Source organism: Cricetulus griseus, chromosome 2, assembly GCF_003668045.3.
Source record: "Cricetulus griseus strain 17A/GY chromosome 2, alternate assembly CriGri-PICRH-1.0, whole genome shotgun sequence".
Lineage (NCBI taxonomy): Eukaryota > Metazoa > Chordata > Mammalia > Rodentia > Cricetidae > Cricetulus > Cricetulus griseus.
Window position 1 is genome coordinate 453,702,482 of NC_048595.1, and position 14,713 is coordinate 453,717,194.

Below are 14,713 nucleotides of genomic sequence, written 5' to 3' on the forward strand. Positions count from 1 at the left end.
TAAAACAATTTTTAAAATTAAAATATAATTACATGGTTCTCCCCTCAATCACTCCCATGCCTGCAACTTGCTCTCAAATTCATGGCCTCTTTTTCTTTAAATATTATTGGTGTGGTGTGTGTGTGTGTGTGTGTGTGTGTGTGTGTGTAAATATATAAATGCAATCTGCTGGGTCTGTTTAGTGTAGTTTGTATGTATGTCTTACATCCACAGGTACCTGTAGCTCTCACTGTTCATCAAGGAAGCTTCTTTTTGAAGCAGATGGAGACCATTACAGAAAGCCATAGCTGGTCAAAATGCAGAGAACAACTGATCAGAAGGTTGATACATTACTGCACAGTAATTCCTACACCCAAGGCTCAGGAAGAAGGTATGAAAAGATTGTAAGAGTCTGAGGACCAGGATAGATGTTGAGAGAATGTATCTTTTAGATATGACAAGAAAGCTACACCTGTGAAATCTCAACAGTATGGCGACTTCTTAAGCAAGACTTGAATTAATGACACCACCAGTTGACATGCCATTGAACTAATGACACCACCAGTTGACATGCCATTAAACTAATGATATCACCAGTTGGCATGCCAGCCTGGATGGGATAAATCTCTGGAGTTCTTTTTTGCCACAGGCATGGGATTCATGGTTGGCAGCTTTGTGGTAACATTTTCTCTGGGTGATAGGAACCTTCGGCTGTGGAACACTCAAGGATGGATGTTCAAGACTGGATCACCCTGAAAATCATTGTCTGTCTTAGAGGGAAAAAGAGTCTACATTTTGCTGTTTCAGAGTAAAACATTATTTTTTAACAGCCACTGGCATCCCAGATAAGTCATGCATAAAAAAATGGATATAGAATTTGAGAGTAGAAAGGGTCCTTGGGCTAGTTAATTTAGTCTTTGATCTTTCAGATATGGGCACTAGGTGATTAAACCTTGGCACTGTGCTCAGTCACTGCCAATACATAATTGGACACACCTGCATCTTAGCTGTCATTCATTGGCTTTTCTCATGGGCTATCACAAGCATAGGGTTTGGAACTTAGCAGGATGATAGATCTTAAAGAGATTTTGATGGATATACTAGATATGCTTCCCACTGAGAATGCTTAAGTTATTTTGGGAAATGTAACTATTGTGTGTGAAACAGATAGATAGCTAATTGCCATTCACTTTTTCCTTAGGAGTTAATGAGATTAGAATGATATTGGGCAGATGTTAAGTATTCAAGAAATGCTAAACTTTTATCAGAGTGTGGAAATACACAGTGTGCAGGTTATGTACCCTTACACACTGTTTCGAATTCTGGAGATACAGGAGTGAAGAATAAAATAGTCTAGAGGTTTCCATGAAATGATGCAAACATCTACAAATGTTGGTGGGCTTCATTTATATTCTAGCTATCCTGGGATCTGAGTAGGTTGTTGGACTGTAGATTGGGAGTGTCTGCGGTTGTCCATGTTCTTGTCTCTTAAGGCATAGACTTCAAAGGGAACTCAGAAACACAGCTGTGTTCTGATGATGGCCTAGTTTGTTGGACTCAAGAAGAGGAAGAAGTTGAGTATTTGCAGGGGTTAGGATCTGTGAAAGTGTGAAAACAGTACTTCTCTAGCCCTGCAGTCCTGAACTTGGGTGTTTGAGAAGGGCTGAGAGTGACTTGTCTAGATAAGTCCTTTGGTGCTTTAAAGGTAGTCTGGAGCCAGGTGTGGTGGCTCACACCTTTGATTCCAGCACTCCAGAGTCAAAGGCAGACAGATTCTCTGAGTTCAAGGCCAGCCTAGTCTACACATGAGTTCCAGGCCAGTCAGGACTGCAGAAAGAGACCCTGTCTCAAAAACAATAACAACATAAAATGGAACAAAACAAAACAACAGACAAAAAGTAGTTTGTAATGAAATATGGAGTTGCCTGGAGTCAGGCTGGAGTTGGGAGTTAGGTGGTGGCCATCATCTCGGAGTTACTCCTTGTTCCAGGCAGCTGCTTGAGAGGAGCAGTATTAGAAAATTCATTTTGTAGAAAATTTTAGAGCTGGAAGGGAGCGAAGAGAATATTCAATCTAGATTATTCTGGTAGCAGTGTGTAGGAAGACTCAGAAACAGGAAGGCAGCTGAGAATCTGCGTGAGGTAATGTAAAAGACATAAGGCAGTAAATCTTTGTTCCAGTATTGAATTGGCTACAATCAAAAAGGGGAAAAAAACAAATGTACAGACACTTGGTGAGGGGTGCTCCAAGACTTTCTAGCTGACAGGTAAAGGGCAGTGATGGCTGGTTCCAGTCACATGTTTTTCTTTGAGTTTTTCTTTTTTGGAGTTATTGGAGACAAGTTAAACTCTTTGCAAAGACAAGCTAGTTTGTGAAGCCAAGTTCAGATTTATTTATGATGGAGTGGACATTAATGGAAATAGCCAAGTGGGCTGAGAGATCAAGGAAGGAGATGCTGACTGGGGAGCCATCAGAGTTGAGGAAGAATGAACTCACCCTGGGACCATGCCTGGTTAGGGCAGCCTTGAGCCAAGCACATTTCTTATAGCCAAGGTCTGAACTTCCTACTTGAAGATTATACTGCAGCTGATGTTAATAAAATGAGACAGCTTGTTGGAAGCTAGCACATGGATGGACCTCAGGAGGAGGCGTTTCAGAGGCGCTTCTCAGCAGCAGGCCCTCAAAGACACGGCTCGCTCTCATCACCCTTGGCGGAACCAGGTTATTATTTCTTCTAGGTTGTAAGACAGAACATGAACTATTTTGTGTGTATGGTTGGGGGAGATGAGAAGGGGGGAGGAGAGGGGGAGAGAGCGGAAGAGAGAGAGGGATGAGAGAGAGGGAGAGGAAGAGAAAGAGAGGGAGAGAGGGGAAGAGAGAGCGGGAGAGGGAGAGAGATTCATAGCCAAAAGGCAGTGATTCCAGCTAGATGGTTTCATAGCTCAAGGTTGGTCTAGAGTTCAGGCGTCTTGCTGAAAACATCCTCCAAACAGCCTGTGCTTGACAGAGAGCTGCTCTTGTTTGGCTGGTCCACAAGTGGAGGGACTAAGAATTGCTCTTGGCCCAGCGCCAAAGAGTTACAAGACTTGAAAAGCAAAATATTTCTTGGGACTTTTAGGGTAAGAAAATCTAAATGGTAACTATTGAGAAAAATAAAATGCAATACTCAAGAAGTTCACATCCTTAATGTGTCTTTTACAGCTGATGATGTTCTTAGAAATTTGTTACTATTGTATTCTTTTCAAAAAAGATTTCTTATTTTTAACTAAATATATTTGTGCCTCCCTCTCCACCCCCCCCCGTGTGTGTGTGTGTGTGTGTGTGTGTGTGTGTGTGTGTGTGTGTGTGTGTGTGTGTGTGTGTGTTGAGTTCAGATGCTTCCAGAATGGAGAAGAGAGCATCAGATGTCCCGGAGCTGGAGTTACATGGTTGTTAGAGCTGGACATGGTGCTGGGAACTGAACTTGGGCCTTCTGTGTGAGCAGCACATGTCCTTAGCCTTGAGCTCCTGTATTCATGATTCTGTTATGCCTGCTGTTGCTCACTGTCTCACTTTGCACACATTGGGGGAAATGCTGTAACACTTTAGAGTCTTTAATGTTTAGTAAATCCAGAGTTTATCTGAGTAGAGACGGAGGTCGTCTAAATACCTGAAGGGACCTATTTGGACAGTGATTCCTATAAATAAGATTGTAGGGGAGACTGATAATCCACTTAATACAACCCCACTTTCAAAGGCTTTCCCAAACCATTTCTGAATGAGAAATGATCTCAGGCATGTCAACTGCATTTATTTTAACCGAATAACACTGTTTAGCTTGATTGGCTTTTTCCATTACAGACATTTATTCTCTTTTTACATTGAAATTGTGATTCTCAAAATTGCTATATTGATAGAACTTTTGCCAACAGATTCTAAGATACAGTATAGGCCCTTCATCTTTGGAGAGTGAGTTGAGTACAATATGATAATATATATCATAATTACCTTGTGGATAAAGAGATAGGCAGATGGCATAGATAGAAGTCAGAGACCAGAATAGACTAGCCATACTTGATGGGGTAGTGTACCCCAACAGAGCTGTGTTATTTGGGAAATGTTGCCACCTAAAAGGTACCATGTGAGCCATACATGGAACTTCTTGGGTGATGAGGAGATCCGCTCTTCTGGGACTCAGGGAAGACTCTTGATTTCTTCAGCTTCCAGAGACTGAACAGTCTCACCAGGCTGGGATCGTGCTACCCTCTTCTCTTTCTCCTGTTTCCTCTTTGGGTCTTGCTCTTTTTACCTTTAAGGGTCCTGGGCTCTTAGGAGCCCTCTTGGGATTTTCTAGGACAATCTCACCATCTTAAATTTTATCAGCAAAGCTCCTTTCACCACATACCCCCATATTCTAGCTTTCGGACTTGGAACACGGACATCTTCAAATAAGCATTTTTCCATTTGCCTCGGCAAGCGCTATTTAAGTGTATTTGCCTGTATTAACTAATCTCCAACAGGTCTCTTGGTTTAGGCATTATTCACTGAACCTATTTTATAGGCCGGGAAAGTGTGGCACAGGGAAGTTATGTAACTTGTTCAGGGTTTCATTGCCACTAGGTAGTGACGCCAGGGTTCACATGTCCCTTTAGCTCTCTGTAATCAGCATTCGTACTATTTTTGCAGGTATCTAAGGTATCCTTCAGAGTGATGTTTTGAAACCGAACGGTGGAGTGCTTGGTGACTCCTCCTGTTGGAAGTCTTGACATAATCGTCTCAGGCGATGGGAGTTAGGCATCTGTGTGTTCACTGTGTTCCCGTCTCAAGGTCACACAGATAGCAAGTGCTAAGATTAGAACACATGATCTGAACTGTGGCCCGCTGGCTTCACTATTTCTGCTTTACCCCATGAGGACATGTTTAGAAAAAGATAATCGTTATTTGATGTTACATGGTGGGCACATTCAGTGACAGACTCATGGAGGCTAGAATAGCTCTCCCGGAGTTCCAGGGTGTGGGCGCTGGGAACTGAACTCTGGTCCCCTATGCAGCAGTAGGTGCTCTTTGGTGCTGAGCTCTTCAACCCCTGTCAGAAGGATTGATGCAGCGATGTCATAGGCAGATTCCAGCATCACTAGGACAGGAAGAGATAGAGACGAAGCATGGAACTGATCAGGAGGTTCAGATCATCACGTTACGGTGAGGCATTGTTACCTCTGGTGGCTATGTATAACATGCAATCATTTCTTCTAAAATTGTCCTAATTAGAAACTTGATTGAAGAGCAGAATCTATCACCACAATGGGACAAAGCATTGCTTTTGAGTTTCCCTCCTTATTGTGCATTCTCCACAGCGTGTGAAAACCAGCTGCTGCAGTTGAAGACTTGCGGTTGAGTTGTACAGATCCAGAATCTTTGCCCTTAGAAGGGAGCCACATAATACTGCCCTGCTCATGAGGTCATGACTGTCAGCCCTGGGGCCAGCCCTTGGTCAGGCTCACTTCCAACTGGACCATGAAGACCACGACACTATTAATGTAGACTTTTCCATTCCTTTAAAAACGTTGTATTATTTTCAAGTGTGTGTCCATACGTGTGCATGTGTGTGTGTGTGCATGACTGCAAATGCAGAAACGCACAGAGGCCATAGGTGCTGGATCCCCCTCGTAGCTGCCTGGTGAGGGTTTCGGGAACTGAACCCTTGGTCCTCTGGCAGAGCAGCGTGTGTTCATAATTGTTGAGCCACCTTGCCATCCTGATATTTCTATTCTTTCCTGTAGTTTTCATTTATTTTTTGATGCAGTGAAGATTAATTTTTTTTCTTACAAGGTCACAAATGTTTTGTATGGCGGGGGAGATCGATGGATTGGATGCTTAATACTTTCTGGTCCTAGAGCATGATGGCAGCCGCCTTGGGTGGTTTCCTTGGTTTTCCCTTGTAGTGAATAATTGAGATGCTTCTGTGGGTCAGGCATGGTGCCAGGCATCAAGCATGGGAAGCAAAACAGCTGCCCACTTAGTGGGGAAAGAGGGTGCCATGCGTGAGTGCCCTGGGAAATTGTGGTAATGCTGTGGAGAAAATGAAAGTGAAGGTGAGAAAGAAGAGCATTCAGAGGGCTATTTCAGATAGGGAGACTGAGGAGGCTATGCCGAGGCGGATTTTAGGGAGAGTCGAAGCATTGTGCAAAGGGAAAAATGTGCCTGAAGGTACTGAGAGTCGGTGAGGAGGAGCTGGCTTGGAGCTCGGCTACAAGTAGGAAAAAGCTTAGTTGGGAAAAAGCGCTGCCTTGCATCCTGGTGTGTTTTGACTGCGATGAAGAACATAGGTATCCTGGAGAGATGGCTCAGTGGTTGAGAAGACAGGTATCTTAATTTTGTTCCAATGCAGCAAGAAACCAGCAGTGAACATTACACAGAATCTGTCCATAGGGACACAGAGCTGATGCAGAAAATTATTGGTACCTTGTGGACAGAGTGTGAGGAGGCTAAAGGGAGAAAGGGTTATGGTTTCAACAAGTATTTGGCGATAGGAAGGGAGGCATGCAAAGGTGAGTTGGGTGTGGCAGCTTTGTGAGGATAGAGGGAGAATCGGGACACCAGCGATTTGAAGGCACTGACTGAGGCGACCAGAGCGGCTTCCCGGAGATTTGAGGATGGCCGTGGCATTGGGAGAAGGGTGTGTTCAGCATGAAGGGGTGATGTCGAATAGAGTTCAGTAGGCACTGGAATTCTGGACCCGAATTTCAGAGGTCTCAGCAGACGGTAAATTCTGGAGGCTTGAGCACAGCGTGGCATTTATGTGATGTAGCGGTGAGATCATACAGTGTGGCAGAGTAACAGCTCAGGAGTTAACCTGGAGGCTGACATTTGGAGGTCAGGGAGAGGAGCCAACAGAGGACACTGATGAGTAGGCCACAGGAAGAAAGCCACGGACACACTGTACCGCAGATCAAATCAGTGATGGCAGTTTCCCGGATGAAGGGTGTTCTGCTCTGTGTGTGTGTGCGTGTGTGGTGTGTGTGTGTGTGTGTGTGTGTGTGTGTGTGCGCGTGCGCACGCACCCCAGGGGATGATGAGGTCCCAGCATGCTTTGCATCAGGCTGGAAGTATGTGCACCTGGGGGATTTATGTGGGCAATTTAGTGAGATGGACGAGAACTGAATGCAGTGGGCCCGCAAGTAAACTGAGGCTCATAAGGCAAAAGGAGTGAAGAGTTCGGGCCTTTATAATCCCCAAGTGTCCAGGAAGCATGGGCTGTATGCAGATGACTGAGCCACAGAAACTGGTTCTCTGGCTCCTCCAGGTCCACAGGTCCTGGCCTGGGGAAGCCCTTGGTGTCCCATTGAGGCCGAGAGCTTGGGTTTCTGTGGCAGAGTCTGGAGATAAAAGGCTTGAAGAACCTGGAGTTGTCTAGCAGGCAAATCCAGAGTTTGCTCAGTCTGTATTTTTGCTCCAAACAAGCCCTTGGTGACAAATGGTTCTGGTCCACTTGAGAGTGGGTCTTCCCCACTCACTCCACTGGCCCAAGGTTCTCTAGAAATGCCTTCTAGGTACACAGGGGCAGCCCTGTGATGCTATTCTGGGCTGTGTTGCCTAGATTTCCCCCTTTTCATAGAAGAAGCAGGGGTCCCAGCACTTTGATGGTTGTACTTCATCCCTTTTCAAGATCCTGCAGTCCAGGTAGATGACATCCCTGTCAGCCATCTCTTGTAGTTAAGAAAAGCCTAGGGGTGTGATTGACTTTTAAAAACATAGGTAATGAGACTGGACAGATGGCTCATCGGTTAAGAGCACTGGCTGCTCTTCCAGAGGATCTAGGTTCTTTTCCCAGAACCCACATGGTGACCCAGCTGTCTGTACCTCCAGTTCCTGGGGCTCTGATGCCCTCTTCCACTCTCCTTGGGCACTACAGACATGTGGTTGAGAAACACACACTCAGTCAAAAGACCCATGTACATAAAAACAAATTAATTTAAAATTCAAAAGTTAGACTATGTTATACCGTAGTCGTGGGACTGACTGGCTGCTTCATGTGGTTCAGGGCAGGAGGACAGCTGCACCGCTGGAATTGGGTGGCTTTGGAAGGGACGATTGGTGCAGCAGCACTAAGAGGAAGCCTTGGAGCACCTGACAGAGATGGACTAGGACGTTAGAAGGACTGTGACCTCTGAATGTGAGGCCTTTGGGGTGGTGGGTAGAGGGAAGGACATCCATCTCTCCAGGTGTTTGCAGTCAGTCAGCTGTGCCTGGGTGGCCACAGTAACTAGTGTCCAGCAGCTGGTGACCTCCCTGGGCCAGATGATTACATAACATGTTCAGATTCTGCTGGGGACACAAGTCATTGATTTTGTTCATAGGATTGAGTGGACACTGATCCTAGTCTACTGGTCTACCTTGTTGTAGACTCTAAATCAGCTCTGCCCTATGCCTTTGATATGTGTGATTCCCCCCCCCCCACCCCAGCTTTCTCTCTTAGCACTAGAAGAGAAAATCAAAAATGACCTTCTTCCCTGCTCCTGGGCAGCACAGCACTGGAGATGCCCCCTATAGAACTGACTAGCAAATCAAAGGATAATGTGCTTTCCTCACAAGTGATTTTCTTGCCCTACAGAAAACCGTCATTTTCAATATTACAATCAGAATTCGTTGACCTGTCAGCATAATTGAAACATTATCTATTATTTCTATTTCTTTAATGCATACTGTGAATACATCCCTTTACGGTCATACCACTTCCCTCAGCCATGGGCATGGAATTTGCTCATAAGGTATATGTTAAGGACTTTGGCTGTTTGGAGGGAGACTTGATTCCAGTGTGTAATATACTTCAAAAATGGGTTTTCATTAGACCATTAATGCTGATACAGCCCCAGGCCATGCTTTCCTCCGTGCACTTAATTTAATATCGAATCCTGAGCCCTGGTCATTAATTGTGTCTTTAGAGTTAAAATGAAAGTGAAAGTCCTCTTTAATGTCTGTTGGTTCCTTCTTCGTGAAACATCTCTGATAATGTTTACACTGGGTAATACACAGGTTTGGGAGCAAACCTCATAGCAAAAGCTTCCCCTAGACGGCTTCTTTTCTTTCTCACTGAGCATGTTGAACCACAGGCAGCTTGACTGTGTACATGGGTCCAAAGCAACCCACCTCCCGGCACAGATAACTCCAGGAGGATGTATTAAATCTGACACCCACACATAGTATCTCTAAAAGCTCCGAGAGTACACTAAAGCTTTATTTTAAGGAGACGTGCGAGGCAAGTCTGAAGTTCCGATTCTGCGCAGGATGGGAACTTGCTTGACTGTGGCCTCTGTGGTGAGAAGGCCGGGTTGGAGGGATGTTTGTTTTCAATATGAAACTCAGCAGGATGAATCACTGCGATTTCAGGAAGTGGCTCTAGTCTGTTGTGCTACGAGAATGTGTGAAGCAATGTCTCCATTTGCTCTGCAGTGTTTAGGAAGGTGTGCACAGAGACGCCATGCATGTGACTGTTAAACAGTTTTGCTCTTGGGGGTTAGACTTGGTGCTACAACAGGAGAGAGAGCTTTAGAGCAATCATCTCATTTGAAACATCACACAGCTTACCTACTTATAGAATGAAAATTTCAGTTGATTGGACCTGGTTTCTTAATCTACCAAACAGTGTAAAGTCACAGTCTCAGTAATCCCCTCCCCCCATTGCTGGAGGGAGAGGCTTGCCACTCCACGCCCAGTGCCTCAGGACTTCATCCTATGGGTGCTGAACACTGGGGCAAAGGTCACACCTTTGCAAGCCTTGGCTTCTTACCACATCTTCATTCCTTTTTTCTTTAGACAGGATCTCACTTTGTAGCTCTTGCTAGCATAGAACTTGTGAGGTAGACCAAGCTGGCCCTAAAGTCACAGATATCCCCATGCCTCTGGCTTCTCTCTCCTCCACTGGTTTTTAATACTGTGGGGTGTGTGTGTGTGTGTGTGTGTGTGTGTGTGTGTGTGTGTGTGTGTGTGTGTGTGTGTGTGCTTGTGTAAGTCAGAGAACAAGTTCTGGGAGTTGAGTTTTCTCCTTCTGCCATTTGGGTCACATGGATCAAGGTCGGCTCACCAAGCATGGCGGCACATCTTGATATTACTGCTTTTTATAACACTATTCTGATACTTTTCTGGAAATAGACGTTCTTATATTTCTATTAGAATTTGTTTTTTGTTAGGATGAAAAGATGGTCCAGTGTTTGAGAATACTGGTTGCTCTTCCAGAGGACTTGAGTTCAATTCTTAGCACACACATGACAGATTACAACTGTCTGTAACTTCAGTTCTAGGGGATCTGATGTCGTCTTCTGGCAGAACACTCAGTCACATAATAAAAATTAAAATGAAGACGTGTTTTTTCCTTTTCAGTTTCTAGTGGCCAAGTCTGCTCCATGGTTGGGTCTGGCTCTTGATGATGGCCCTTGAACACTGAGGTGCTTTTTCTCTTCCTTTCTTTCCTTTTTGCCTTCTTGATAAATGGAAGTTGATGGTTCACCATGCAGATATTTTTTTAAATCCTAAGGTGAGCTTTTTGGGACCTATTGTGCAGGCCTGTGCATGTATATGAGTGTTTTTGTCAGTATGTGTGTGTGGCTCTTAATGTCATCTTGTATATTCAAAGACATCAGTATATATCGTAGCTATTTTTGTCTTTCCACTGTGTGGCGTTATGGCCAACCCTGGATTTTCAGTTCAGAACCATTGTTCAGAAATATGACAAATGCATGTGAATCTTTCCTATACTTGGAACTGAACACACAGGTCAGAGATGGTTCTTCAAGCCATTGGCTGCAGTATTCTGTAAGACAAGGTTGTTAGGATGGCAAACCTCCAAATGTGGGCTCAATTAACAGCAATACCCGCCCTGAATGTCACACAGTGAAAGAAAATCCTCCCAGTGACATATTAGGGTGTGCTTGTTATGTTTTTGTTTAAATTAGATGTAAAGAAAAGGAGAAGGAGGTGCAAGATGAGACATATTAGACATATTGACTAGTTTATTATAGGCCCAGCAGAGTAGGGAGACTGAGAGAGAAAAGGAACAGGGGTAATGGCTGACCACCATGGCTGCTCACCATAGAGAGGCAGAGAGAGCGCATAGGTGGGAGAAGAGAAGAGCAGAGCGAAGAAGAAGCAGAGAGAGAGAGCAAAGCAGGGAAGCTGGAGCTTTTAAAGGGAAGACTGCGCATGCACTGAGGTTCCATGCATGCCCAGAGTCCTCAGCAGGCTGTGAATGCGTGGTGGGTGATGTGGTGATGGCACGTCCCCTTGTGTGCCCTGTTGTCAGGGGGCGGGGTCTGTCTCTTAAAGAGGTAGACCTGATCAGCATTACAGCCTGAACCTTTCATTCCCACCTCTACTTATTATTAAAAAAGGTGGGGTGTTAGACATGGCAGGTTAAGGAATAAGGGCGTCTAATTCTCAAGACTGCTTCCTGGTGACATGGGGGGCGTTGACCATCTTTGGGGGACCTGAGAAGATTGGGGTGCTGCCACGTCCTGGGGTAGCTGGTTGTTTCATCGCAGTCCAGGCTGTATGGAACTCCCTGGCGCCTCTTAGACCAGGCAAGATGTTGGCAGCAGAGGACAAGGTTAAGTTTAGAAAAAAAATTTTTTCTTAGGTCCTGTCACTTGAGGGGATGATTATAAGATGAAGGAGGGGTTCCTGAGGAGTTTCAACATGAGGGAAGGGAGTCCTGGGACCAGAGAAAGATTGAATAACTGGAGTGAATCTGACCTGTTTGTTTGGATCCAATTCAGCTCCCTGGAACTTACAAGAATTCTTAGAGTTTGTGGAAACATAAGTATTAGACACATTAGCAGCATATTCTTTTTTTATTAAGACCTTACATATTTAATACAGTGCATTACCCCTGTACAAATGGAAAAAAATTAAGTTCAACATTTCTAGACCAATATGGCTGTTAATTTCTGTACAATGCCAACTCAACACGGTAAACTGGGATACTTTTTTCCAAAGTTGACAGCACAGCTAAAGTTTCCAAAAATTCAAATTATATATATATATATATATATATATATATATATATATATATATATATATATATATCAATATATACATCATATATATATCAATAATAGCAGTATGTTATACATCAATAGCAGCAACAGCTTTTCCAGGTTCTGCAGTCATTTGAACAAAATTGTAGAGACATCCAGCACACTCCATTTAAAAAAAAAACAAACAAAAAAAGTGAAAAACAAAATCCCAGAAAATAGCACAGTTCTGTTACTCTTATGGTACCTGGCACCATTTTTGTTTTTTTTAATTAGCTTCTCAATCATCATCTGGAAGAAAACCATTCTGAGCAATATCATTAAAAACAGCTCTGATAAAAAAGCATGGTCACTACTATGTATCATAAAGCAGGTCCACATTTGAGTGAGTACATATCATGTTTGTCTTTTTGTGATTGGTTTACCTCACTCAGAATGGTTTCTTCGAGTTCCATCCATTTTCCTGCAAATTTCAAGATTCCATTGTTGTTTTCTTCTGAGTAGTACTCCATTGTGTAAATGTACCACATTTTCTCTATCCATTCTTCGGTTGAGGGGCATCTAGGTTGCTTTCAGTTTCTGGCTATTACAAACAATGCTGCTATGAACATGGTTGAACAGATGTCCTTGTTTTATGAATCTGCTTCTCTTGGGTATATGCCTAGGAGTGGAATTGTTGCATCTTGTGGTATGATCGTACAGTGGTACTGTAGAACTGATTGTGAACAGTAGCATGAGAAATAGAGAAATCAGGAACATATTTCATTCTTTTTAATGTCTCAAGTCACTTTATCATCACTTAGACCTTCCATCCTCAGACCTTTATACTTTATATTCTCAGACCTTCATAACCTGCATTTATCCACCGTGTTAGACCTTTTCATCCTCAGACCTGCATAACTACATTCCCACACCTTCATATACCTTACACTTTCCTATCTTCACATAGATAGACCCTAAAATACTTGTTCCTGAAATCTGTTTTGCTTTAAGCTGGCAAGACTACCAGTCGTCAAAAGCACCAGCGTTCTTGAGAAGGATGAGATTTTACCTGAATTAATGATTAAAGAAAAACAGTGCTTGTGTCTGTGACAGCTTAGAGTTGATGAATTGATTTTTCTTTCGATTGTTCAGTATTTGTTAACAGGCTGAGGTGGAATATTGTTGTTGAGTGCGTGTGCGCGTGCGTGTGTGCGTGCGTGCGTGCGTGCGTGCGTGCGTGCGTGCGTGCGTGCGTGCGTGCGTGCGTGCGTGCGTGCGTGCGTGTGTGTGTGTGTGTGTGCGTGTGTTTGGACCCGTCAGTTTAACTCCAGTCTATTTTGCTTAAATGCAAAATCTTACTCTTGAATATAACATGAGTCAGCATCAGTGATCCTGGAGACTCACAGATCACGTCGGCCTGGATTTGGGGGGAAGAGGAAACAGTTCCCCAATAGCTTGGTCCTTCTCTTGTACTTCAAGAATATGATTAGGTAAAGATGGCGGCTACAAATGGCGTTTCAGTCCCAGCTGCCCCTCCGTGGTGCGCCCGGGCACACAAGCGGGAAGGGTGGGTGGCTGCCCTCTGCGTGCCTTGGCAGAGCTACAGTTATGGTTCATGTAGCTGCTTCTTCCTCTGTTTCAGGGCCAGCTTTCAATACTGCAAGAGAAGATAGACCATTTGGAGCGCTTGCTAGCTGAAAACAACGAGATCATCTCCAACATCAGAGACTCAGTCATCAACCTGAGCGAGTCTGTGGAGGATGGCCCCAAGGGCTCCCCAGGCAATGGCAGCCAGGGCTCGGCACACCTCCTCTCTCCACAGTCAGCCCTCCAGGCTGACCCCAAAGACTGTTTGTTTGCCCCACTGAGTGGAAGTCAGCACCCGGATGTGCAGGTACTGGAGAGTCGATGGTGACCACGCCCCCTTCTGCTTGTTTTCAGATTTGCTTTTTGTCCATTGTTATTCTGTAAGTTTTTAAGCACTGGGCTCCAGTTCCTCCTTTTGCCGTGGTTTGTTCTTACCACCGTTTTTCTTTATTAGTGATATCATTCACGACTCCTGTGCTTCTGCCTGGTTTCTTCTGAGCACCGCCATTTTGCTTGCTTTATCTTCTGTAGGGGTGGAAAAATCTTTAGAGCTTTAATGTTGCCTAGGTGATATTTTTATTTTCTTTGGAGAAAACAAGAACATACCAATGTCACTGTGCACTTTCTCTGTACAGCACGAGGATAGAACTTTGGAGGTAAGATCCTTTGGTAGGGCAGGGAATAGTCTAGAGCTGTGCTGTCCACAGTGGAGGAGCACACCCAGCTGCAAGCACTCACAGTGTTGTCTTTTGACTTGAGATGTACTCTGAAAGTTTGTAATGGAAGCACAGAACATTTTGGCCTTAGTGTATAAAGTAACTTTATTGTGTATTAATTATATGTTGGTTTGATAATAATATTGGATAACTTAGATCAAATCTATAATTAACTTTTTCTTGGTTTCATTTTACTAGACTATTTAAGATTACATGTTGGACTTGTACCTTTTCACTTGGACAACTATGTTCTATGGGGTAATGGGACTGAAAACCGGGATCAGAGGGACTCTTAAACTTGGAATGTGTTACTCCTGTTGGTCTTCGCTTTGCAAGTTAGCAGAGACCATGTTAAACCTTGGCTTTGGACCAGGAGTGTGAACTCCATGGAGGACCCCAAAGGGTGAATGTTTTAAAAGTTGTGTGAAATTAGATGGCTTTTAG

The 14,713-nt window shown here is 44.1% G+C and overlaps 1 protein-coding gene across 1 annotated transcript in view; it reads left to right on the top strand.

Annotated features, from left to right (window-relative positions):
• Man2a1 (mannosidase alpha class 2A member 1) overlaps positions 1-14,713 on the top strand; it is a 151,549-nt gene that overhangs the window by 9,706 nt on the left and 127,130 nt on the right. Inside the window, exon 2 of the mRNA XM_027397752.1 lies at positions 13,609-13,860. Within this exon, the coding sequence (XP_027253553.1) occupies positions 13,609-13,860 (252 nt within the window). The remainder of the gene's footprint in view (positions 1-13,608; positions 13,861-14,713) is intronic.